This window comes from Salmo salar, chromosome ssa03 (assembly GCF_905237065.1).
Source record: "Salmo salar chromosome ssa03, Ssal_v3.1, whole genome shotgun sequence".
In the NCBI taxonomy this organism is placed as follows: Eukaryota; Metazoa; Chordata; class Actinopteri; order Salmoniformes; family Salmonidae; genus Salmo; species Salmo salar.
Window position 1 is genome coordinate 57,765,441 of NC_059444.1, and position 27,287 is coordinate 57,792,727.

At 41.8% G+C, this 27,287-nt stretch overlaps 5 protein-coding genes and 1 long non-coding RNA gene across 7 annotated transcripts in view; 1 reads left to right on the top strand and 5 right to left on the bottom strand.

Annotated features, from left to right (window-relative positions):
* The window catches only part of hoxb3a (homeobox B3a), a 56,949-nt gene extending 41,736 nt beyond the window's left edge, over window positions 1-15,213 (bottom strand). The window contains exon 1 of one of the 2 annotated variants that reach the window (XM_014192396.2): window positions 14,774-15,213. The gene's annotated coding sequence lies outside the window, so the exon portion shown is untranslated. Of the gene's footprint in view, window positions 1-48; window positions 822-14,773 lie in introns of those variants that run through there. The other variant, XM_014192395.2, reaches the window with a different exon arrangement.
* LOC106600839 (uncharacterized) lies at window positions 409-10,739 on the top strand. Its single transcript, XR_001327906.2, has 2 exons — window positions 409-545; window positions 10,052-10,739. It is a non-coding gene; the product is annotated as an uncharacterized lncRNA (long non-coding RNA).
* hoxb5aa (homeobox protein HoxB5aa) lies at window positions 1,814-3,797 on the bottom strand. The gene is given in 2 exon segments (NM_001141673.1): window positions 1,814-2,213; window positions 2,896-3,797. Coding segments are annotated over 2 exon segments (831 nt in total). The 5' UTR covers window positions 3,479-3,797; the 3' UTR covers window positions 1,814-1,965.
* hoxb6aa (homeobox protein HoxB6aa) lies at window positions 6,244-8,968 on the bottom strand. The gene is given in 2 exon segments (NM_001139575.1): window positions 6,244-6,750; window positions 8,107-8,968. Coding segments are annotated over 2 exon segments (684 nt in total). The 5' UTR covers window positions 8,534-8,968; the 3' UTR covers window positions 6,244-6,493.
* A 2,058-nt stretch (window positions 15,214-17,271) lies between the features above and the next one.
* Window positions 17,272-22,696, bottom strand: hxb7a (Homeobox protein Hox-B7a). Its single transcript, NM_001140910.1, has 2 exons — window positions 22,264-22,696; window positions 17,272-18,147 (listed from the first exon to the last, which is right to left on the bottom strand). The coding sequence occupies exons 1-2, from the start codon at window positions 22,673-22,675 to the stop codon at window positions 17,888-17,890; spliced, it is 672 nt and encodes a 223-aa protein (NP_001134382.1). The 5' UTR covers window positions 22,676-22,696; the 3' UTR covers window positions 17,272-17,887.
* A 1,637-nt stretch (window positions 22,697-24,333) lies between these two features.
* Window positions 24,334-26,310, bottom strand: hoxb8aa (homeobox protein HoxB8aa). The gene is given in 2 exon segments (NM_001139574.1): window positions 24,334-24,940; window positions 25,672-26,310. Coding segments are annotated over 2 exon segments (738 nt in total). The 5' UTR covers window positions 26,096-26,310; the 3' UTR covers window positions 24,334-24,626.
* Window positions 26,311-27,287: the final 977 nt, after the last annotated feature.

Consider the following 27,287-nt stretch of genomic DNA (forward strand, 5'->3'; position numbering starts at 1 on the left):
GCCCCTAGGCCTAGCCACCAGCCAAATAAGCCTTAAAACTGGACTTACTGTGCAGTTGGTGCATTCATACAGTCCACGGGCTACATTTTCCGCATTGAAATGGTTCGAACCGGAGCGCTGACATTGTGTGTACCAGACAAGGGCACGGCAGTGGCCTACTACAGAGCTCTTGTCTAACTACTGACCCTTTAGAATCCCTCGGAAGCAGTTAAACCGTCACTTGCATTCTAGAATGTGAAATATATATTGTCAACTCCCCAAAACCATAAAACTAACTTTATGGACCCCACGTGACTTTTGAGAGCCAGTAAGGGGTATCTGTCGGTGGCCTGGGCGATTTTTACGATCTAACTTCAAGATAAAACCCTCATCCGTTTGACATGTAAATGTCATAGCTTCTTTTGGTATAGTTTGGCCAAAGGGGAAAGCAAATTTTCAAAACGCAATTGGCCAGGCAACGCCGGGCAGATGGGGCTTTTTGGCAGGACCTTTACTCGGCTCTAAAAAGTAGCGTAGGACCAGAAACAACGGTTGAGAACCCACCGGTAAGTTTGAAAGTTCAGTGCTTGTTTACTGAAAGTGAGACGTAAACTAATTTGTACAGGAGGGGCACCGTTTAACAATGAGGAAATCATTACAGAAAAGTGCCAAATTCGTTCATGTTTTGGATGTCAACGTTTGTCAACAAGAGATGGGCCAAGAGTGTGTGCTCGGTGTGTATTTTAGTTCAGTTTCAGTTTTTTGTCGTTGGGATTGCCACATGTCCCTCAGGTTGCATTTTAAACATGAGAATGACTGCAGTAGTGGCCATGTCCTTGTGCGTAATGCGTAACTGCGATTGTTCAATTTATGACTTAACTCCAGCCTATCATTTGGCCGACTGCATTTCTGGAAGACATATTCCCGAAGTATTTTGATACGGTTTTGAGACGAATTGACAGCTGATGTCGTACAAAGCAGGATACATGTGTACCAGGGTTGGACAGTGGGTAGACATGGGGTCTAGGAGTTTGATGCGTGTTTGACCCCAGCTGGGTCGTTTGTGAGGTAGGCAGGGGGTAGAGAATTACAAGCAGTGTGCTCGAGGGGTTTGGTCTGAGTATGAGGAACTTTATTTTGTACTCCAAGGTAAGCTACAAACAAATACAAAAAGCTTATTGGCAAAATGCTTACAGGCAGGCAGTCCGACATGACAATTGTCATTTTCCCCCACACACTTGTCATTCACTCTGCCCAATACAAATAGCCAATTGGTCACATGAAAAATGTGTAATATATACATCCTTTCTGGAACATAGGCATGATCCAATAATATACAATTACATTTTGAATATAACTATACACACGTATGAACGGATACGGGAATTCTAGTCACGATTTTGTATATACAAGTTTCCCTTTTTTCAAAAAAATAAATGAGTAATTTAAACACATGACACAATAATCCAAAGATATGATTCAAACAATGGTATGAAAACATGAAGGTGATCATATATAACACACGGTGACTCCTCCTAAAGCAATACAGGGGCCTGTCTAAAACAGCTTAACTTCATGTTTGGGCAGAGGAGTCTCTAAAGCTGTAAACTCGTAAAGTATATTCGTTATAGTTTGTAAATAAGTTATAACATTTAAGAGCTCACATGCCAACTTTCAAGAAAGCAGTAACATAGCACTTGACACATAAACGATATTTAGAACAATAACAACGGACGGCATTTATATCTATTTTTCTTTTTCCCCCTCCAAACAATAATCACTGTTGTATTAAAAAGACAACAACATATGAATATGAACTGTTTTTATAGAAGCAGTACCACAGTATAAGTTAAATTGCCCTAAAACATCAACAACATGCCAAAAGATGCCGCGCTGTACAGTACTCAGTTATAGTGTTTTTAAAAACTATTTTGAACGTGTGTATTCTTTTCACCCCTCGTAGTGTATTATTTACTTGCGTGACGTCTATGGCTGGAAAGCGTTACCTGCAGTAGCCAGACTCATGCTCTTCAGTTTATTGTCCTTTTTCCATTTCATCCTTCGGTTTTGGAACCAGATCTTTATTTGCCGTTCTGAGAGGCACAGCGCGTGGGCTATCTCTATTCTCCTCCTCCGGGTAAGGTACCTATTGAAATGGAACTCCTTTTCCAGCTCTAGCGTCTGATAGCGAGTGTACGCTGTTCGGGCCCTTTTGCCGTCTGGTCCAGTCATATCTGAATAGCATGGATAAAACGCAAGGGGATAAACATTAACGAGAAAGAACCACCAAAAGCATAACACAAGCAAATACTCAATAACTTTGACCAGCACACGTTTGTAAACACAACACACGACCGATATAGGCTACGGCTATCACTGCACATAAAACTACCCCAAATGGTGCTTACACGCCTAATCCGGCTGTATTAAGGTATTTTTGTGTCTTTTTTTTAGGCTATCAATGCATTCCTTTCACTCGGCATCTTATTCCCCATTACAAAGATCATGCTTGGTTACAACATTACTATTTTCTTTTCCTGAATAGCCACTGTCCTTAATACATCCCTCAACTTTTTCTCTACTGGCTTTCTCCGTTCTCCACATTTTATTGCCGTTCTTCTCCCCCCCTGCAGTAATAAAGTTCCCACACGTAATAAAGCTTAACTTTTCAAAGGAACAACAACTTTTAAATCTTCCTGCCGCTTTGCCCTCTCTCTCTCACCCCGTTCCATTCCCTAGCCCTCAGTTTGCGAGGCTTACCCTCTTGACAGATTTATGGTGCTTTTGTGGAATTTGCTCAAATAAAGGCACCGTCAGGAGCAACAAGAGGAAACGCTAACGGATAAAACGAACACACAAAACACAACCTTTCTGGTATCAAAATGTGTAAAGATAGACATCACGTAGGCTATATACCATGGCTAATGTGCAGTTTCCGCATCCAAGGGAATATCTGTGGTGCTTGGCCATCGCTCGATGCCGTGGTGGTGGAGGTTGCAGTGGACTCTTGCTTCTGCTGCGTCCGGGCGGCGGGGTTGGCGCTGGCTCTATGGGTGCCCTCCTCGGTCTCGGAGGAAGCGCTCACCTCGTCTATTTCAGTGAAATGTGTGGTGTTGGTGAGGTTACTGCCCGTCGTGCAGGCGCTCTGGTCGGAAGGGGGCGACGAGCATTTGGGTCCCAGACTCTCGCTGTTGGAGCACGGCAGCGGCTCCGGGGACGCCAGCGAGCAGCTTGACGGCTGCCTGAACCGCGTCTCCGGAGCGGGAGACTGGAAACCCCGGGAGTTATCCCCAACAGCCCCAAAGTGGCCAGTATTGGATGAACGATTGACGGTCAGGTCCATCCCATTGTAGTTGTAGCCGTAAGAGCCCGAATGCATGGTGCCGGAGTCCCTGTACGAGGCGTTCATAACGCTGCTGCTAGTTCCATAATTTAGTAACTGATAGTCGGGGCCATTTGGGTAGCGCCCTGAGAACGAGTTTACAAAGTAAGAGCTCATTTAGGTTGTTTTAGAGGGCTTGATTTGTAGATCTTGGTCGTTATAACGCTGTGCTTCACGATTTATGATGTATTAATGAATTATAGCAATGCACTGTACTTCGTTTTTGCTATGTATGCGGCCAAATATGGGGGTGGGGGTGCGTTTGAGAATCACGTGCTTTTGTTGACCAGTCGTAAATTCTCACTGATGACTTCAAGAGGTAATTCATGCTCTATGGTTACAAATGATGACGAGATGGGAGTCGTTAGACTCAAGTCAACGTGTGCCTCCCCATTGCAGGGTTGTGCTCCGTGTTGGCTGAGAGCGTCACCTACTGGGAATTTAATTTAATGCAGTAAAGAAGGACTTTGGAGAAGGAGTTTTAGTTAGGATGTAGGTCTCTTTTCGGAAAGAATAAAAATGATTTGTTACCCCATAACTTTCTTTATCGGTTGTTGTGATCGCAGTATCATTTTGCGTCTTTGCTAACCTTTTCAATGGGAGAAAAAGTGGGCTCGTGGCAATAAATGCACCATTAATAACTGAATATGAATACAGTAGACCAACACACACTACAGCTAATAACGTTTATAGCTATGATGCCGATTTTAGAGTCCTGTTCATTCGACCATCCTCAGGGGAAGTGTCTCGTAATATTTTAGTCACACTGGCTCTCCACACTAGCGGTTCTGGAGGGGGGGTAGTGCCCCTGTGACAACAATTTTGGACCCCCTTGTGTCCCCCCTAAATGTGGAGTATGAAATAATTTTTACATAACACATTTTTACATCCGTTATTAGACAGAAAATGCAAATACATTTTTTAATGATTATGAAAATTGTATTTTGCCTGCTAATGTGAAGAAAACGATATGACAACAATAACGTCTAATGTAACTGACCCCTCTAACAGTACAACTGGCCCCAGCTTGGCCCCCCAGTTGAAATGGTCTAGAACCACCACTGGCTCTCCATCATAGATAATAATAATAATAATAATAATAATAATAATAATAATACCTGATAGATATTGAACACTGTGATATTAGTCATATTAATATATAATTCCCTTTTTGTTTTATTAATTTGAGGTTACGAGACTATTTTTAGGACGTCTGAAAGGTCTGTATTTAGAACATAGCACACACTCGGTCTAGACTCTAACGCGAATAGTAAACCTTCAGTCTAAGCTAACGGCACACCTGGTAATGTTTCTTACCTGTAAGTAAAATGTCGTCGGTCAGTAGGCCTAGCCGTGAAAGGAAATAAAGGCGTTGTTTCGACGTCACATCATTTGTGTATGTATTTTATGCTCTTTTCTAATGCACCATGCATGCAAAGTTATTGACTGGAAACGTGTTGCTGTTCACGAGAGGAATGCAAAGTCATGATCTACGGTAATGATTGATTTATGGTTTGTTGATTGAAAGGCGCAAGTTATTTCATGTAGGCTATGAGTACCATGATATGTAAACCCCACCCCCTATACAGAACATACATTAATGCTTACATATAGACCGGAAAAGGATATTTGAAATAGTCCAGACTATCTCCAAGGGGATACAGATTGACACTTATGTATTCTACGTATTCACATATCACACATGAGGCTATTTTAAGTGTGTGTGGTACATCTGTAACATGAAGCCTGGAGAATATCAGTCTACTCCAAGCAAGACCCACTTCTATAGATGTTGCTGTAGCTCACAAGTAGCCCCCATATGTATTTGTGATGTTTTCCTTCAAACTCCAAATGACAACACTGTGATGTCTTGGCTACTTTATGTGTCATGTACACTGGGGAGGTTGTCGGTAGACAATTTCCAGATCATTTGTGTGTAATTATCTACTAGGGAATACCAGGCCCGAGGGTTCTATTGAATATGAAATGTCACACTGATGGTACCTGGAAAGGGAAACGTGACCATTGAGAGACATGGGGGTCGTGGAATGGACACTTGAGTGTTTGGGTGAGTGTCTGTGCGGACAGGTCAACTTTCTCACCCAGCCATTCATTCAATCAGCCTCGCACAGTTTGCTGTCACTGTTTGAGCCTTAAGTATTCACTTGCATCGGTTCAACTTAAATTCGTGTGTTTCATACACCTGTGAAAGAGCAAACCTTGGTTTATGACCAAGTCAGTGTTTGCGCATACCTTTATAACTGTAGCAGATGGACGGTGCTCGCTGTTTTTATGCAGGGCCAAATGGTAGACAGTTCTTTAAAATACGTTTTCCAGAAAGGAATTTAGCTTTCCTATGATTTCCTGTTTCAAAACCTTATCCACAAGTTTTGTTCTGGACATAATTGTGAATTATATAGGGCTAGGCCTATTTCACTTCCTGAGCCAAATGTGTTCTAGTCTACTTATTGAAAATGGCGTTCTAAGCACAGACAAAATCTCAAAGACCTGTAAAGTATGCTCGCTCAGACCGTGCAAGACAGGTTGAATAATTATTACATTTTATTGAATGATTTCGTAAGTAGATACCTATTTGTGACAAAACCACAAACATAAACCACGTATAAAATCCATAAAATATAAACTTTTGACCCAGCCTTTTGGTAGTGTTGAATTATCAGTCCATCAGTTTGTTCTCCCCATGAAACTATACAACAAGTCAACAAAACAACTCGATCTGGCTGGGTACTTAACTTACAAAAGAAATACATTAATTCACCATACAAGGAGAATTTCCTTTTATTTCTATACAGTTTAAATATGAACACGAATATGACATATATTTCAAATAGTTTCGTTAAACATGACCAATCATTTTTTGGGGCCACATCCTAAATCAGCGCACAAAAACACTGCCATTCGGCTACCAGAATCATGATTAAAAAAAAGAAACATAAAATGACAATAACAATAACAAAAATAGACAGTTAAGTGAACTTCTGGAATGCTACAACAAATTTACCAAACACAACTTTACCGGTGGAAACTTTGGACATATGAAGGTAGTATCTTCATATGTGTAGGATATCCGAAGATGCCATAAGCCATTTTATGCATTTTTTGTCTTCTTCTTTACTCTGACCTCTTCTCTTCCTCTTCCTCTCCGCTGGTCTGAGAGGAGTTGATCAGTTTATTCTCTTTTTTCCACTTCATCCTTCGGTTCTGGAACCAAATTTTGATCTGGCGTTCTGTTAGGCACAGTGCGTGCGCGATCTCGATACGGCGCCTCCGGGTAAGGTACCTGTTAAAATGGAACTCTTTCTCCAGCTCGAGCGTCTGGTAGCGGGTGTACGTCTGACGACCCCTTCGACCGGGGTTACCGAAGGTCCCTGTCAAAAGAAAGGGAAGAGAGAGTCAAACATTAACTTGTGTTTATACCACTGATATAGACAGGCTGTGTCCGAGGAGAAAGAGCTTGGGGCGAATAACATGACTGGTACTCGTGAGCTTTTGCTAAAGATTTACGCCTTACTGGTAGACATGTGGTGTACAGTAGCATAAAATGATATCATTTATATAGTCCTGGAAGCTGCCCTTAAATCATATTGCACAGGGTTTAGGTCATATCTTTTTACAAATATGCACGATATTTGAATCATACATGGGTGTATTTTTGCGCCAAACAATGAACGCCAGCATTAGAAATAAGCAACTGAAATATCATGTTATTTCCTGTAGTTTTTTTCCACACATACAAAAAGATAAGCTATTCAGAGAAGGGGTGTTAGTTTTGACAAGTTTAATAACGACGTATTTTATCTTCATAAAAACATTCTAGCCTGCAGTAGGGGCAAACCATGGCGCATCATAACATTAAAGAACAAGGAGCTCTTTATTGATCATCATAATTCTAAGCATTCACTAATTTACCCACACTGCTTCTGGCAAGTCATACACAGCTTCTGCTTAGAGACAGAAAACAATAAAAAGCCTATACAGAAGGGTGCACTTAAAGTGATCATAATTCAAATGTTGGGATATCCGACAGTCAGGGAAGAGTAGCTCTCTCTCACTGTCTGTTAAGAGTTTTTTTAGGTTTTTTTGTGTGTCGAAACGGAATTCCTCGAATGTAATTTATACTGCTAATTTATTCCTCTATTGTTGTGTAATGTGTTTCCCTATCATATTTCATGCCTCGGACCTAATTTATAACTGTAACCCATAGCACTGTCACTATGTGTATTTGCCTTGTGATACATTTTGAACTTTGTGATAGTGAGAGTCTTTTTATGGTGAATAACTAAGCACTAATAGCTGGAACCCTGTCAGAATAACAATACGAGCCATTTTGTGATAAGAACCCATCTTTGATGGAACTGCTGCTCCATTGTTGCCAAGGATGTGTTCGTGTGCCGTGCGATTTTAATCTAGGACGTGAATAATGTCAGCCTTGAGACGATAGGAACCATAATCATAACAGTTTATGGGGAGAGAAAACTGTACATATGGAGGACTCATCAAAAGTGTACATTTTATTTTGTATAGCATGCTTTGCTTCCTCTACTTTCAGCCTGGGTGTTAAGACACAACCAGAGCGACAATATTTCCCACTGTATGCTCTTCCGGCGCTATACAGTGCTGCTGCAGGTCACATGTAATAGGCGAGCTCTATGTATCAGCCCAGACAGGCAAAAACCAAAACAAACCGTAAGAAGAAAAAAAATGACATGACAATGTGGACTCACCGTTACACGAGTTCATCCTCTGCATCCACGGATAAACGGGCGTCGAGGGCTTCTGGTCCTCGCTGTCCCCGAATATGCTTTTATTTTGCCCCGAGCAGTCCGTCTTGCGATGGTCTTGGCTCAGGACGAGCGAATGTTCCTCTATGCTGGCGAGGGTGCAGGCGGGGTCCTTTTCCCTGTAAAAGCTGGCTGCTGCGTAGTCGCATGCACCGGCGGCGCTGGCCCGGCCATAGGCACCATTCGCCTGCTGGTAATACGAGGATGGGTACGCCTTGTCTTGAACGCTGGTAGCGCCATAGGCAGCACCAGGATAGTGTCTTAAAGGATCAGTGTATCCGGAGGAGTATAACGGTATCTGTCCCAAGAAAGACTCTTGTCCTCCAGGCAGAGTCACTGGAAAAGTTGAGTTTACAAAATAGGAACTCATTGGGAGGGTACAGGTTCTTTTCCTTGGTTTATGATTTGTTGTGTTTTATAGTCCAACTGGTTTAGCTATTAGTAGTTTATCGGAGATTGGGTTTTAGTTGAGGGGGGGCGCTGGGTGGCGATGTGCCAGTGCGGGACAGAGGGAAACCATACCATCTGACCAGGCGCTGACCAATAGCGTGCGTCAGTGCCTGCAAAATAGCACCCTGGAGGGGGGGCTGTGATTGCATGCGCCGGGGGACCCCAGCGCAAACCCGAGAGCAGGCGTTTTTTTCTCTCCCATCTCTTTCGCCTTTCTCTCCTTCCAATGAGATTGCACAATACGAATCACACTGGAATTTTAAAGTGGTAAATTGAATACATAGACACTTCTCCCCCTTGTCTGTGGTCTTTGGTGAGCCATATACGGTAAAGGCCCTATTCACTCAAGACAACAAATATGACCCTTCAAATAATCCCCACATTAAAAAGGACTTGAACACGTAGATCATATAGAGACGCACCAATGGGAGTTTGAGTTATCTTCTGCATTTGAAATATTTTGTGTTTATATTTTTGGTGGTCTGATTTATTCGCTCAGTACAGTAGATATGTGATGACATATGTCCTCTCCCCTCTTACAGCACATTATCATCACCGTTATTTCCATAGCGATTTCCATCCGGGTATTTGACAATATATTTCAACATGCACGTGCTTATTATATTTATTGGAATTTATTGGAATATTCAGCGTTACAATTGCTTTGGGTGTTGCAACAGTTGCCTTCACTGAACAATATTCCTACATTAGTTGAATATGATACAATATTTTGAGAGCCCTGGCTTATATAAATGTTTAGAGCAAATTAGCTGCCATACGTTAGTCGATATGTTACCATTGGTTGTTTGTTGAACGGCTCTGGCCTACGTTGCGGTATCATACAAGTTCCTTATTACCGCATTTGTCTAGTCTGAGTATGTATTTACATGCATGCTGCCCTGACCACATTTCATGCACCGGTTTTTATTTCAAAATTATTGACTGGGAAGGTCATTACGCGTTCTAAAGCTTTACATGTTTCGCTGACTTTTCTACCACGAGTCAAGTCAGGTGTGGATCTGTTTTTCATTTACAAATGGCATTTACAAAATCATAAATTAGCCAGTCCCATAAATAAGTCCGGTCCTCATACAAGTGTTGTCTGTAGAATAGCGCCGGCAGCCTGTGTATTTTTACTTTCATTTTGGTTCCCTTTCAAACCAGGACACAGAGCTTCCTTTGGTTTGGCTTAGTTTTGTGTGAACGGAAAACCTCCATTGTGTGACCATTTGTTAAAGTACACAGAGAAATGGGCCAGTCTAAGTCTCGGTTAATAATTAATTAATAATAATAACTACCATAACACCATTTTTTTCAGTCTTAACAATGCACATTTTAGCATAATGATCTGATGATATGGCGCTATTATTGTGTAAAAACTAACTTTAATGTCTGTTCCTCTGAACCAATTCTCATTTTGCTTTTTGTCTCGTTGCAGGTCTCCTTATAACTATACGAACAGCAATGTAAAGCCAGCTGAAGTACTCTGACTTGGTAACTTTTGTGGACAAAACTGCACTGCAGAAAAGTTGTCCACAAATTGCATGGGAAGCAACACACTGGATACCAATTCATTGAACATTACAGAATATAGATGGACTATGACCGGAAATCCAAGTGAAGATGCGTCTGACTGTATGGAGAAAAAGTTGTGATTTGTTTATACAGACCAGGGAGGAAACACGCGCCTGTCACTTTTTGTCATGTTTCCCGGAACTACCTTATAGTCCCCCGAGTTCCGCATGACATATGCATATGTGAGTATGTGCTCTTTTCATGGTCTTGCATTGTTCTGTATATTTTGTTTATGTTGTAATATATGAATACATGTATGTATATGAGTATGTGTGTGAAACAAAGTCAAGTAGTAATACGCCTATATTTCCTTGTAAATGTTATGTTTGCTACTGTGGATAAAATGGGTTTTACGCGCAGCATTTTGATGGAAATAATTGTCTTTACGAGTATATTTTGCACGATTAAACATCTCGATTGTTTGTTCTGCTAAGTTAATAACTGCGTATAATGTCAAAAGGCCAATTTTTGTCGATTGTAGATTTTCATCGGCCTATCTGTAATCTTGGTGATAATGTAGGCCTTTCATTAAAATACAAGAAAACTGTAAACGAGTTGTGGTGTCTTGTGTTTTGGAGTTCCTGTTTTATTTCACTGGGGAAAGTGTTTTAGTGTTTTATGACTTTATGGGGGCTTGTAAATTCACAGACACGATTGGAATTGAAAACAAGAGGTGGCAACAGAAGTTATAACAAATGCCCCTGGCTTAGCTCTTACTTTACTGTACATTTGTTTTAAGTGCTTATTAGATAAGTGCACTTAGCCTAACCATAACACAATAAACAATTCAGAAGTATTTAGAACCATTTGACTTCTATTCGCCGGTTTAGTGCGCACTTCTATTCGCCGGTTTAGTGCCCACTTCTATTCGCCGGTTTAGTGCGCACTGGCGTGCGTAGCCTAATTCATTCGGTTATCGAAAAGAAGCATCTGCTTTTGACACTTCTCGCCCCGTTCTGCTACAGTTGTCATAAACAGTAATCCCACTTTTAACCTGGTTGATTATTGAAAGTGATTATTGTGATTTAAGTATTCTACTTTTGAGTAAATTGTATTAAATTAAACCGAGGATTCACCAGTCTTATACATTTTCATTGCAAACACAGCAACTCGATAATTCTGAAGAATCTCCAGTTCTGTAAGTCTTTACATGCATGACAGTGTGTGGAAATATCCAATTAAACGGAGGTAGACAGCCTAAGTGAATAATGCATAAATTAAAGGTAACTCTAACAACCATGCTTTCCCGCACATGTTTAGCTTGGAAATGCATAGTTTAACGTTTAGAACTATAAACAAATATTAGCAAACTAATTTGATCAATATTAGCAACTAGTGTTACCGTAGCCTATATGCAGCATTGTGTGGTTTTAAGTCGCGGTGAATGACTTGTACTGGTTAATGATAGACAGGCCAGACCATTTCTTACATTTTTATTATTGTTCTCCAGAAAGTGACTAGTCCTTCACGGACTTTCAATTCTTGTGAAGTCACTAGACTGTTACCTGATCAGCCTTCAGCCAAAAGCTTTGGACGCAGGTTACTCATGGAATATTTCCTAGCGTTAGTCTCATAGAGTTTCATATAGGCCTACAGTAGACCTAATTACTTCTAACACAGTGTATTGATAATATTCTGATGTTTTGTAACTTTTAATCATGGTTGTCAGTCAAAATCTAGATATTTAGTCATTACTGTATTCTGATATAGTAAAATACACACTTCAAAGGGAAATGATTATGTTGTTTGTTGTAACATAGACTAGACGGCCGGTAGCCTAGTGGTTAGGGCGTTGGACTTGTAAACGAAAGGTTCCAAGATCGAATCCCCGAGCTGTAAAATTTAATTTGACATCAAAACTAAACAATTAGCCAGCTCAATGTAATACATACAAGCTTGCACGCACCAACAAACGCATTCATTCATGTACACACACACACACACACACGGTACGAAAAAAAATTCTCAAGGTGTTTACAAATGACTACCTTGAGTGTGTGACCCCACTAAACCAAATGATAACAGTGACCAAGGACAAATCCTGTATGCTTCCAACACACATCCAGCTCCATACCCCTCTCACTGTGTCTCCACTTCAACACGACCCTCACAAATAATAAGGCCAGATTGCATTTATAGCACGGTTGTTTCCTTGGGGAGAGAGCACAAAACATCACTTAATACACCAAATGACCAACTAAAGTCAGCCGCGTAATAACAGCCACTACACGCTCCACTCACTGCACAATGCAATAACCTTGGAGCGGTCATCCGCTTACGTCTTGGTGAAGGGCTTTTTAGAGGGGGAGAAGTGGGGGGGATGCACGAAATCGAGCCTTAAGGCTTGGGCTTCTGCATGTGTGCCACAAATCTCCCCCAAACGCAGGCACATCAAAGCGCGGCAACAGCAGCTCGAGAATTTACAACCTCTGCATTCTTTTACGTTTCACTGCCACCGAGCCCAACCCGCCCTTTACAGCTTTCCTGTTATCTCCTGCCCCAGCCAGGGCCTCGCCGTTTTGTTACACGCAATAGTTCAGAAGAGGGTCCAATAACACTGGAAATATCACATATCTGTTTGTCAACAGCTCACGCACTTAGCGACAAACACATTTCCGCACAATCATAGGAGCAAAATATGTACGTTTCAACTGTACACTATTACACTCGAACACAGAGACACACATACATGCGCACGCACACGCACACACACCAGACAGAAGGCCCTGATATAGGAGGCTTTTGGGCATTATGGAAAAATGGACGCTAGATGGCACCAAAGAGTTAGGAAGGAGCAGGCGCTGCAGCAACCAGCGACCTGCGTCACAGCAAGATCAAATCAACTGGCATTACCGCAAAGCTACAAGACTGCCAAGTCAGCTTATCACATTTGGAAATGAAATCCAAAACAAAGTCTCTATCATCGTTAAGTGGAATAGGATATATGTTTATGCACTAGGCTGCTACCGTTTATTTCTTTGATAGTTACTGTATCTGCATGGATGAACTTCTATAGTAGGCTGCGTATTTTGCTGACAATATGCGATACCATACCAAATGTACTATGCTATAACATAGTAAATGTATATCATAACATGTTGCAATTAAATACCATATCATCCAGTGGTCCTTTGTTTTTATCATGCCACTTTCTTATTGGATTTTAGTCTGTATTTTGCGGTACTACTGAATAAACTGAATAAGGAATTGTTGTGTTGTTTGTTGGGATGTCATATACTGAAGTGAGATGATAAAGAAAATAGATTTTGATATTAGAAGTATTGTGATAAGCTGTAGACAGACAGACACACACACACACACACACACACACACACACACACACACACACACACACACACACACACACACACACACACACACACACACACACACACACACACACACACACACACACACACATACACACAGATGGATGGATATACTTGCAGATAGATATATAAGCAGATAGACTGCCAGACCCTTGACACACAGCTAGAAGCGAATATTATCACACACAATTACGCATTATATACTACTACTAATAATAATACCGCTATTGATTATACATTGGAAAAATTATGTGTTATTACTTTGGTTGATGATTGGCAAGCAAGTATAGGCTATTAGTGGTAGTTGTAGTATGGTGGTACATTGAAATAAGTAAATAGTAGACTACGTCTGGTTTAAGGCACAGACAGAATGAAACAGATATCATAACAAGTGCACTGTGGAAGCAGCCTTTATGGTGGGTGTGGGGACCTTTTAATGATGAGGATACGACAAATGGGCACCAAAGGGTCTAGCGTGTAAAAAAATACCGGATGATGGCACAGAAGGGGGAATGAAAGGGGAAATAAAGCAATAAAAGTGGGCGAGATCACCCCGCAGACACATACAAAAACATTCTACACCGAACAGACGTACCAACTGTCCAGTAACCTGGAAGCGTTGTGTCGGTGATCTGGAAGTGATACGCTACACCACTATTTGTCAAGCCCTAGCGTAATGGAGGATTTAGAAAAAAAGACGGTCAGCCTCAATGCTAAACTCAAAAGATCATCTGCTATCTCTACAAAACGCCATGTTGTGTGCCTCGTCTTGTTTGCTTCTACGATTTAGGGAGGCGTACGAGAGCGAAGGAATGTTGTATAGCTCCGTGCTTTTTGATTAAGGATTCCACTTAAGAGGTGACCCAAGACTGTACATCAGAAATTCTATTTGCGTAGGAGCCGCTACATCAAACCTCGCCCTCGCAGCCCGGACACGGATATCCTTATACCACAAACCACATCAGCCAGCCACAAATGAGCATATCGAAATCGATATATATTTCTCTAATATGCCTCCGAGCCAAATACAAATTCGTCATGCACACATAACAAGGTAAACATCTCCAAGCACTTTCGAGTGACGACATCTTATAGAATATCATCATATAATGTAATATTTACTAAAGATTTATGCACACTTAAAATGTGAATATATGCATTGGAGAGAGCAGTTATGATTGCGTTTTGAATCATTGTTTTCAAACTTTCTGTGAAACGAAACAGCGTGAGTGTAATGACAGACAAGCACGCTTTACCTTTGTTGATAATCCGTCACTAAGTCCTTGGATAGCATCCGCGAGTCTCGCACAGCTCGCGGTACAGCATTCCTGTTGCCCTAGCTCGGTACGGTCATTAGCGCGCGAAGTCACCACTGTGGCTTTACAGTGTCGCAGGCCGCCTCCATGCCCTTTCATTTACATTAGTCAACAGGAATGAAGCATCCCGGTATGAAAAATTAGACGAGACCCTCCGGTGTGTCCAGATCTCTCACAGTCAGTCACTCTCTCCATCGCAGCGGAAATCCCAATCACAGTCGGCCACATTAGCATATCGCAGGGCGTGGAGGCAGGTCTCCCAGTTTCTCTGGAAACAGTGCGCGGGGGACAAGGTTCTTTTTTTTATTTCATACATGCGATTAAACAGCCTAGAACGTTGAAGGAGCACAGTGTTGCTACAGAAGGTGCGGTGTCCAAAAGATTGCTGCAATATAACCACTTGGGAAATCATAAAAAGTTCCCCGTTACCCATCCACATGACCATCCTCGGCCAATCCCAGGACCCAGGTACTCATAAAGTTCTATCACAAAGTTGTAAATTTTCATAAAACAACAAGGAATTTATTGCGTTTCTTCATGACTGCTTTAGCAGCAGTGGTTCCTCCATCGCCATCTTTTTTCTCTCAAATAGGAACAGCAAAGGGAGGATTTGTCTTGTGTTTCACATGAATGATTTTGTAGGCCGATCGTGTTTCTGTGCGCTTATAAGCAATTAATACAACTACATTGCTCAGATATTTCCTATCTAGTCTTTTTTCCAAAGATATTTGAAAAGGGTTATCTTTGTGTGCTATTGGCACAATGCGTTGGAGGACAAGACTAGGCTTATATTGACCTTTTCCAGCTGTTTGGTTATATTATCATTGTATTGTTGAAATGTAAAAGAAAATAAGTTGTATAAAAACAAGAACTACTTACAACAAGAGCTAATGATGAACCATTGAATAGTTGCATCCTCAAATTACGTCAATGTTAGCCATTTACGTTGGTTATAGGCTATCTACGCATTCTCGAGGCCTTTGTTCAGATGTTTGGGTTATTATTCGCATTAATATTGCTTGCATGAGACCAGCTGTATGTATTGACGGTGTATTGGTGGTGTATGTTCAGAACAAAACTATTTTCAGAACAACAAATATTGCACGGCTACGATATAGCATTGAAAACAGACTTTAAGGCGTGTAAACGAAACAACAAAGCATTCCAGTCTACCAAAATATCCAATAGGAGATACTTTGATAAAGGAGTTTTAATCCAATCTTGTGGAACAACACAACCATGGAAATATGCAAATATCAACATTCAACTGAACATCTATGCTGTAAAAGGCGTGCGTAAAATGTTTCGCACTGCGGCATATAATCGCCGCATTGTGGCCAAGGCCCAAATCATAAAGATATCTTCTAAGAAGGTCCTAAAGTGAATGAAACGCATTTGCATCCTGGTTTCGTTTTCGTCTAGTATACAATAACTAAACGATGCAAATTGATGCTTCCTGTAAGCAAATGAAATGTGTTGATTATTAACGAATATGAAAATGGAAAGACTAAACTCTGAAGACGGGTATTGTTGCAGGGCCTGCAACCCTGGCACATAAGCAGACGTTTCCTTTAGCGCCTGTTTCCCATTTTGTTGATTTTTTGGTTACTTTTACGGTGGTTTCCGGTCTTTCATTGATGCAATAAACGCATTAGTTACAACCCCCAATAGAAGCCTTCTTTTGGTCAGTGTTGTATGCACAGAAGCAAGGCAGAGACTATAGCCAACAATTCCAGGGCAAACGGATATATTTAACATCCATAGGTTAGCCTAAAATATATGCCACTAAACTAAATATTCAAAATAACTCAAACGCTTGCATCAATAAACTAAACAGGATCGAAATCATGATACTGACAGGCTTTTCATAGCAATGCCAGTATCCCTATATCATCAATATTAAACATTGGGCTGCATTAGAAATTAAACAGGTTAGGCTACCTTTATAAACATAGATTCAAAATAATATTCAATGAAGATTATAACACTTTGCTATAAGGCCTACAAATCAATAGGCCTATTTATTTATTTGACCAGACTATTCTGTCAGTGGAAGGCTAGCCTACTATCAAAGAAATGTGATCATGGGCGAAAAAAAAGAAAAGTTGACTAAATTCGGATAAGATTGTGGATAGTATCATGCTTTCACAAGTTGTGTTAAACAAAATGCTTAATGTGGGCTCATTTGGTGAAATGAATTTAAGAAATATCACCTACAACTGTACATGTAGCCTAGGCCTAGTGATTGAACCATCATAAATATTAACGTTTGTCTTTTTCGATCTTCGATAAGAATATTATTTCTGATTCAACAAATAGCATAAGTCTCCTCGATGGGCCATCGCATAGGCCTACGTATTACAAACATATAGGGCCTAAGCATTTAGGAATGTAGCACACACCCAATCCAAGAGAAATCCAAAACAAAAATCATCTGTAATTGATTACTTTTTGCTTTATTGACAGAACACTTGTGCAATTGCATAACAAATAGTTCCTCACAACACGAAAATATACAAATCCCTACATCTCGTAGTCCACTGTAGGCCTACATCTCAAGAAAACAAACAAAATACGTAAAATCAATTGACATAGGGGTAAAAGCCCTTACAACAAGTCATAAAATATACATCCAGAAGATCACAAGATGACAGAGAATGAAAATATAATAACAAGGATGATCTTGGAGTTGCCAAACTGCTGCAAAGCCGATCCCTTTCCCCGCATACAGGCTAGTTTTCCCAAACAGGGTTTTGCAATATTACAGGTCTATGCCAAAGAACTAGATCATATTTACCTAAATCAACATTTAAGCAACAATAGCTTATTTAGTATCGCTTAGAAATCATTGTAATTGTTTTCTTTATACAATTTCACTGTACTTTTAACAAAACAAGACGTGGCAATAGGCTACATGAATCATTAATCGTATAGGTAGTATTGTATGTTTAACTCAGTGTAAGAATAGGGGGGACACGGTTTTCCCCTACGGTTTTAATATAATATCAGTCTCGTGTAGTGCTCATTAGTCTTTTCACCGTCCATTCACCGTCGCTACTGGTCTTCATCCTCGTCCTCCTCGCCCCCCGGCGGTTCGGCTGCAGGGGAGCTCCGGCCGGACGTCTTGTTCTCCTTCTTCCACTTCATCCTCCGGTTCTGGAACCAGATTTTGATCTGCCTCTCGGTGAGACACAGCGCGTGTGCGATCTCTATGCGTCTTCGGCGGGTCAGGTAACGATTGAAGTGGAACTCCTTCTCAAGCTCCAGCGTCTGGTAACGCGTGTACGTCTGTCGACCTCGCTTCCTGTCTGCACCTGTAAATAACAGAGCTTGCGTGAGAACACTGAACAGACAGAAATCGCGCGAAAACACGTTTCATTTTTTTCTCAGCAAACTGAAATAGTAAAAAAACTCTATGAAATCGAATGCTCTAGATCGAATCTGTTTTTTGTTCTTGTGAAAGAGTAGGCCTATAGGCTATAGCTTGTCATTTTTTTAAACTAAATAACAAAGCTTTGATAAAGGTGCATGGAAAGTGCAGTAGTGGGAAATGTTGTGATATTTGCTGAATAAATGCAACAATATAGTTAGATTTCTGAAGATTATATGATTCGAAGGATTAGTTGTGGAGAGGATATTGTTATTATTTACTATCTTCTCAGAGGTTAAAAGGCAACTGGGGAAAATCTTTCTCATAGTTTGGAAATAAATTACATTTCTGAATCTAGCTGGGCCAAATGTAGTGCATCTGTTGTGCTACCTCAGTAGTGGCCTATGTTGTAAACACGACTTGCAGACCAAAATAAACACCTAAAAGTTACATTTAACGAGCTGTTTCCACTACTAATTTTAAGAGTGTACAGTAAACAGTTTTACAATCCCCGCAGGTATAACCGTGGGGTAATACGAGGGAAGCGGATGTATAGGCCTGAACGGAAGTGATAGTAATCTCCACACTGTTATTTTGTTATGGAATTCTAGTAAAAAGTATCACTTATCAGAAATATATATATATTTTTCATTAGTATTCCTGGTCAGATAGCGTTGACTGTATAGCTATAGGCCAACCACAAATCCTTAGTGTCATTTTGCCCTGGAATCCTGCAACGTTTCATGAAAATAATAAGAAAATAATAGTAATAAATAAGCAATTTGTAATGAGATACTATAGGCCTTTACATGCTTTGTATTATCATTTTAGGTAATCTACAGTTTTCCTATTCCATAATATGCATAATACGTTATATTTTGTAAAGTATCTAAACGAACTTAGCGCCACTTACTTTTCCATTGACATTCATGGTGCAATTACTAGAACTCTGTAATGCTATATGGACTGATATACAGTATCATTCAGTATCATTCAAATACAAGTAGGCTATAAAACCATAACATCCAGCTGGAAATGCTCAGCTGTGTATTCATGCATTTCCCTTTCGCACAAAATACCTAACATTCCATTGCCTTGGAACAGAAATGGGAGTTTTGATGTGCTCAACAACACAACCTCCACCACACAACAGGACCCCTATCTCGTAATGGGGCGTAGGGCCTTCTCGAATAAACCTCGATGGCATATAGACGAGGAGCAAAACAAGATCACTCCCTGTTGACATACACAAGGGGTTTTACTTCCAAAAGTTCCGCATACGATGCGAATGGGACGGGTCTCCTCCCGTTTCCGCTCAAGGCAGACATCTAATGGAGTCTGAGCTGAGCTGCAGCACTGTGGGGTTTTATTGCACGCCGTGGTCACTGGTGTGGTTCTCATTTCCTCTCTGGCGACGTGTCACATTCTGGGCGAAACTGGCTCGAAATGAGACAGGAGGAGGTGTCTGGGGAGCCAGCCGAGGAAGGGGAGAGGGAGGGAAAGAGAGAGAGCGAGAGAGGGATAGAGAGGGGGGGAAGTATTCATATTGATTATATTTTTCTCTCCTATGGTGTCCTCGGTGATTTGTGTTTCAGCAGAGAGAAACGGCTTGGCTGGAATTCTTCTCCGTGAAACGCAGTTTTGTAAGGAGTTTTAACAAGGGCGAGCATTGTGCTCTCAGAGGCCCTCTAGTACGCTCGCGCATAGTCTACTACACACCCGTCCCAGTGTATAAGACATTGAAAGTTAAGTGTGTGTGTGTGTGTGTGTGTGTGTGTGTGTGTGTGTGTGTGTGTGTGTGTGTGTGTGTGTGTGTGTGTGTGTGTGTGTGTGTGTGTGTGTGTGTGTGTGTGTGACTATCTATAAACTATATTTGATAAGGGTATTATTTATAAAGTGACATTTGCTTGAGGATAAGTTACAGGGAAGTGGGTGTATTTCCTTTCACATACCAGCATTTGCTTTGTTAGGCTCAAACATCACACTCATACAGGCTAGTTAAACAACTCATCTCAATTCAATTATATAAATTCATTGCTAGGCCCTGCCATGCCGGTGAACATGTCAGGAAAATAGTATTTTTTAGCAAGTCTCATCTCTGAAAGATTGTTTTGTGTGTGTGTGTGTGTGTGTGTGTGTGTGTGTGTGTGTGTGTGTGTGTGTGTGTGTGTGTGTGTGTGTGTGTGTGTGTGTGTGTGTGTGTGTGTGTGTGTGTGTGTGTGTGTGTGTGTGTGTGTGTGTGTTTGTGTTTGTCTGTGTGGACCAGAAGTCCCCACAAGAATAGTAAACAAACAAAAATTTGACCAACTGTGGACATTTTGTTAGTCCCCACGAGGTCAAATGCTATTTCTAGGGGGTTTAGGGTTAAGGTTAGAATTACGTGAAGGGTTAGGAGCTAGGGTTAGTTTTAGGGTTAGGGTTAAAAGCTAGGGTTAGATTTAGGGTTAAGGTTAGGTTTTTTCGGTTAGGGTAAGAGTATGGGTTAGGTTTAGGTTTAGGGGTTACGGAAAATAGGATTTTGAATGGGAGTGAATTGTGTCCCCCCACAAGGTTAGCTGTACAAGACTGTGTGTGTGTGTGTGTGTGTGTGTGTGTGTGTGTGTGTGTGTGTGTGTGTGTGTGTGTGTGTGTGTGTGTGTGTGTGTGTGTGTGTGTGTGTGTGTGTGTGAGCGAGAGAGAGAGAGAGACTGCCTGTCATTGTCTCTACCTAGTCAACTTGAGCAATGTCTTGATTCGTTATATTTATTTGTGTATGAATAGTCTTAGCCATTGCAAACACCAATGAAGCGTATTTCTTTATATCAGGTGCCTCATTAAATGACACTTGAAAATCTAAATTAGGTTTTCAAAGTCAGTTGGTGGCTCCTATAACCAAATTAGCAAGCGGTAGGCTGGCAAAGAGAGACAGACATGCCAGGCATGAACACGCTTCCATGAGGATTGTTTTTAAAGTACGCATATTTCACACAAGGACATAAATAGCTTACACCCAACTTACACGACGAGAAAACGTGCGGCAACGAATACCTGCTAGTAAATGTCAAAAGCCCTGCTAATGAGAACGTATCTTTTTCAAAACGATTTATGATGTTGTACGTTTTACGCCAGAGGCTAACAAGAGAAGGGAGCACTAAACTGACAATTGACTGATAGGAAGTTTGTGGTAGTAGTAGCCAAGGCCTTGAGAGGTTACTGAAAATCATTAGACAAAAAGTTGTCAGCCACTTTTTCACTTGAGCCGCGCGCACTGAAAGTTGTTCCTTGATGGTGTGTAATTGTTCAGCCTCCTTAAGTGCGTAAAACGCACATCTCACAAACACAGGCAGGCGCGCGCACAGACATATACCACAGCTACACAGCCACTTACACATCTACACACATATACACACATTATTTGACAGTATACTTAATCTAACATGAATTGCTATTTTGTAAGCATCATTTTCTCAGACTAGATGTACTTGTTTGTTGGGTGGGCTGTAGGCAGCTGTAAGGCCCACTGAAGCTATTCAACAAGCCAGTTCAGAATGTGAGACAAAGGCGTTTCTATAACAAAACAACACAACCTAACATCGCAAACCAAGAGCTAACCAACTATTAGCATGGTATTATTTAGGGTGTTTGCAACATTCGGAGGCATTTCTGCGATACTAATATAACCAGTGAACACAGGGCAGGGTCCAGGCATCTGGAAAACATGCAGTGTTGTAGAGCGCGCTTACCAAGAGCATAAACAACAGAAAGTGATGGAATAGCCTAAGTAGGCTATTTCTTTCTACCCGAGGACAGAGTAAAATAATCCAACGCCCCCTCTCTCTGTTTTAACACAATACCGCCTAATGAATATTCAGATGTCTTAAATTATGGTTTTATTGAGGTCGTTTAGCAATAAAAGATCTGCGCAGGCAAAGCGGCGTAAAGCATAGTTCAGGAAGTCGCTCTGGCCACTTCGCAACAACACCGTTTAAAGACCGTTTAGCTTAATTATTAGGTCGGAGCAAAGCCCCATTCCTTTCTCCCTTCCTCTTCTTTTGAAAACATACATTTTAAGCTCACGTACCTGAGCTTCTCATCCAGGGGTAGATCCGTAAACTGTCCTCGTTCTGTCTCTGCTCCGCCTTACCGCAGCTGGACACCTTGGACGGGTCACCACCGGAGCAAATCATGGAGAGGTCGGGGTGTTCAAAGTGGGAGCAGTGCATGTTCAGAGAGCCGGTGCCCAGCCCATACGCAGAGGGATACATGCTGCGGGTTTGGGTGGGCATGTTCCCTGCGTTATTGTACAGTCCCGACAGTGTGGAGGAAGAGGAGGAGAAGCCGGAGCCGCCGGAGCCCGAGACATAGCTGCTCGCGCCTGGTGAACTGGACGCAAAGGCGCAAGAAGTTTGCTCGGGAAAGACCCCACTTGGAAAAACCGAACTTGCAGCTTGATATTTAGAAAACAAAGCGTTCGCATAATACAATGAACTCATAATTTGACCGGTGATTTGTAGGCCGGGAGGTTTTAGTGTCGGTTTTACGAGGTACTGTGATATATTACAGAATTACAGTCTAGATTTACACCAAATATCACCCCTTTTTCCTCAGGGGCCACGTGACAAGGGCCATGTGATACAAACTCGTCCAATAACAGTAGGGCTTCCTTCAAGCTCAGCTAATGTGGAAAAAAGTGCACCACTGACCATACAAATAAAATACTATTCACTGTACGCCGAACGGTAGGCCTACCTCCAATCAAGGAACTAACTAGAACACAAACAAATCGATGGTCAATATAATATATTATGTAATCACCAGGCGCGTTACACAATGATAAAAAGGCCTGATCCTTACAAATATCCAAATGAATGTATACAGACAGATCTTAAAATGTCCTCGACTTCTCGTTGGACACCACACAAATAAGAAAAACCTATTTGTTTCCATATCGATTTTACTTATCCTTGTCAGTGGTGGGATCTCTCAGTAAGTTCCTCTGTCTGTTATCGTGGTCTCTGCGCACGCAGCCTGTACTTTGTCCGTGGACCAGTGGTGCCCACTCGGGCCCGTTCTGGAAGAATTTCTGCTTTCGAGCATCCCTCTGTCGACAGCAACCATCTCGAGCACGACAGAGAAGCTCTGGACAACACAAGCACTTTTGCTTTTACGGAACAGGGGGGCCAGGAGCCGTCTCGAGTCACCTCGTGCCACTTACCACCCTATCGCAGTGTTTGACAGGAATCACCTGGCGCACAGGTGCTTTTATGCGCCTTTTTTCCTTTCCTCTCTCCAATAAAACTCAACATGAATGTGACTGTTATGGGAAGTGAAATATCATCACGTTTGTTTCTGAAGTGGGGGACGCGTTGTTACAGCCAGGCCTTTCAAAATAGCCATATGATTTAGCCAGCCTTTACAGTGTGGTTCCACATGCCACGGCCTTATCTACGTCAACATTGTGTGGAGATGAACATGTACGACACAATTCTGACCATGCGTCATCCTACATGGTTAGAAGTGTGCACCCAGTAGCCATAAATAGTTATTGGTTTGGTGAAGGTTTTGGGTGGGATTACTAATTGGCTGAGTCAGTCTGTGTGGTGACGGTGCCTATTGGGATTCACACCTTGAGAGGAAATGAAGCGGAGAACAGCAATGATGTCACAGATTCTCGCTTGTAAACTTTATTGTGTCCTCTGTCTTGCGCCGCTTCCAGGTTCAGACAATAGAACAAAGTGATGAAGAACAATAAAGCGTATCATCAAGTCCCCATAAACTAATTCACGAGTAGCCTAGAGTACACATTCTGTTTCAACGAGGGGTCACATGACACCTTTTTTTTAATTTCCATTGTATTTTTATTCATTTTTGATCATTTTTTTTGCACTGTGCGCATGCTTACCCAAATAAGGAAGACAACAAAATACCATCAATCAAAACGAACTAAGGAAGGACAAGTGTAAAAAGAGGAAAGCCTACAGCATAAATAGGCAGTTTCATGTTGTTGGAAATTCATTATTCGCTACGTCATCATAACATTGAAGTGAGAACAGTAAAAATTGCACAATTTAACTTAAAAACTATACAGCTGCCAAGATAATTGTTAATGTCAAAATTCTAACAATAAAAATGTTTTTTTTTTCACGATAATTGTTCCACAAAGGACGCTATTTTTAACACAATAATACTTTCCAACATCAGATAAAAAGTACAAATGCTTAATTTCCCGTTCAAATGTTTCGTTTTGTCTCCCAACAACCACAATGTGAATGGTCCTGTCCTTTGTCACCGTCAGGAGACTTTCCCATCGATTGAATCAAACCTGGAACGACTAGCCAAAGACTGCCATGTTCCGAGACAAAACCACATGCTGGCTCCTCTTTCCTTATCGCTCTCGCTGCCTTTTCCGCGGTGCTGATTTCGACCCCTCAGTCTCCCTATAGCTTACATTTGCTTGGCTTTGTCGCAGTCTTCCCCGGACGAGTGTGTCCCCGCGCCCTGCTCCTTCTGTCGTTTCTCCTTCTCGATCTCTTCCTGCTCTGTCTTACTGCTGGGGAACTTGTCCTTGTTGTTTTCCTTTTTCCATTTCATCCTCCTGTTCTGAAACCAGATTTTGACCTGTCTCTCGGTCAGTCCCAGGGCGTGCGATACCTCGATTCGCCGCTTGCGGGTCAGGTAGGGGTTGAATAGGAACTCTTTCTCCAGCTCCAGTGTCTGGTAGCGGCTGTAGGTCTGTCGGCCTCGCCTTCGTCCGGCAGCTGTTGGCAAAATGAGGGGACATGTTTGAGGAACACATACAAATAGCCATTACGAATAGCCTATACAAGTTCACAAATACGATCCTCTTATCTCCATCCCCAATATCCCCATAAGCAATTGTTATTATCTCTCGGCCTACAGAGTGAAGCTATCAATTATAAAATCCACTCGTTTTTATATCCCCAAGGTTACTTAAACCTAGATTGACTTCCAAGTGATTTATCAGCACTGCAATGCAATTCAAATGATTGGATGTTCAATGTCCACACATTCATAGGATATGAAGTAAAATCCAAAGTAAATCATGTCTGACGCACACACATAGACTACTCAATGCATTAGGTGAAGCCATAAAGCGCCTAACCTGTGGGAAATGGCCACCTTGTAGCGAAATAATCCCAGAGACCACTGTAAGTCGTAAAAGCGAGTAGTAAAACTTTAACCGGGGTGAGAAGTAAGAGAATCAGCTGCGGGCCAGCTCACACATGGAGAGAAAAGCTTTGCTCTCCTGTCTATTCCCCTCTCTCTTGTATATGGCGGGGTCATTAAACTGTAAAGTGATTCGTACGTTTTGGACACCTTAAAACCATAAAAGCACTGTGTCTCTCCTTTTAAACACAGGAAATGCACCTCAGCCCTACTGGCGGATGGTTTAAGGTTTAACATTCTACCCCTTTCCCTCTTTTCATGCATACCCACAAGCAGTGTTTCAGTTTTAGCTCTGACTTACATTGCGGTCGCATCCACGGGAATAACTGCGTTGGAGAGGGGCTCTGTTCCGTGCTCTCGGTCTCGTCCCCGATGCCACCAGCTGCTATCTTACAGTCGTTGTACTGGACCAAATCCGCGTCCTGGGGTCCAAAAAGTGTTTGCCTCTGGAGAGCGTCGTACCCGTAGAAGTTGCCCGGCTCTCCATGGCATGTTACGGCGCAGGGACTCTGTTGGTAAGGGGCACTGGAGAGCGTGGACGCGCCGTGGTGGTAGAATTCCTGGATTTGAGGGGGATGTTGGAAAGTTGCTCCGGTGCCTGGTCCATACACTACTGTGGGTCTACTCCCAAGGTCCTGCGCGAACCCGCACTCGTAATAATTGGGACGTAAAGAGTCTCCACTCTTGTATTTGGAGAAGAGAGAGTTGACAAAATATGAACTCATCTTTTGTTTTTTGTTGGTTTTGTTGTTGTTTGTGATTAGAAAGACTCAGGCGCTCGAGAGGAAGGCAATTGACGAGTTCTTGGGTAAAAAAAAGAACCCGAGCTAGTTCGCAATATATGGACTAATGTTGTATTTCAAAACACCCAATCTAAATAGCTGGAGCCACAATCATGCCGATTCCATAAAATCGTCTCCACTGAAATGCTCCTGCATCACAATTCCGGTATGAGGTGCCAGTTCACAAACAGTTTTCTGTGATTTACTCCGCTGCAAATGAGTTGTTTCATATTTTGCGGTGTCTTTTCACGATCATTTGCATCTATTACCGGGTCCTCATCTCATTGGCTTCTCGCATCCCACACGGACACTGCTCTGCTCTGCGGGCTTCTGATATGGAAGGAGTGAGAGAATGAAAAAGGGAGAAAAAGAGAAAGGGAGAGAGACGGAGAGGGAGCAAGGGACTAAGGGAAAGAGAGGGGGGTCGAGGGAGAGAGGAGGGGAGAATATGCGCATTAATATATTCAAGCGGGTAAGTTAATGAGAAATCTGCCGCTTCGCATCAGATCAAATACAGAGCGCCCCCCCACCCCCCCCCCCCCACCCCAACGTGCCCACTCTAAAAACCTCTCTTAAAGAGATTGATTTTTAGCATGTAGCCTGGCTAATGGTCAACCTAAAGGGATGCACATATAGCCTACTCATTCATTTCTAAATTCTAACGAGGTGGGTTCCTCTCTTGCGAAAATGTCAGGGTCGCCCTGGCAAATTGTGAAAGTACACGATGTAATTGGTATCAGTTTTAACAAGTCCTATAAATGTAATTGCAGTTCTAAAACAACTTGTCAAAGCCTCGGCACCAGGGTCTGAGGCTTGTTGAGAACAAACGAGGTAGTCAGATTTAACATTTTGATTATCGTATTTTTATAAATATGATATTCATAAAGATGTGATGTCTGAAAGGCGCGCCACTCGTGGTATAATGGAGAAAGTGGTTGTAAATGGTTTAACAAACTATAAAATGCAATAAACGTTGAGGCTGTTTGTTGTTTACACCTAGCATCAAAAAAGCTGTTAGGATTTTATGAGGTTCCACGACCAAAACCATAAATGCTTCACTTGGAGCAATTTCACCGATACAGAAATATTCAAGTATTTCATTGTCATTTTAGTTGTGTTTTCCATACGGACTGTC

What these genes read in the sequence shown, in the direction of transcription:
- hxb7a (NM_001140910.1), bottom strand. Translation starts at nt 22,675, where the DNA reads ATGAGTTCATTGTATTATGCGAACGCTTTGTTTTCTAAATATCAAGCT. An exon ending in CCCCTGGATGAGAAGCTCAG is followed by an intron (nt 18,148 to 22,263) that starts GTACGTGAGCTT and finishes TGTTATTTACAG; the next exon opens with GTGCAGACAGGAAGCGAGGT.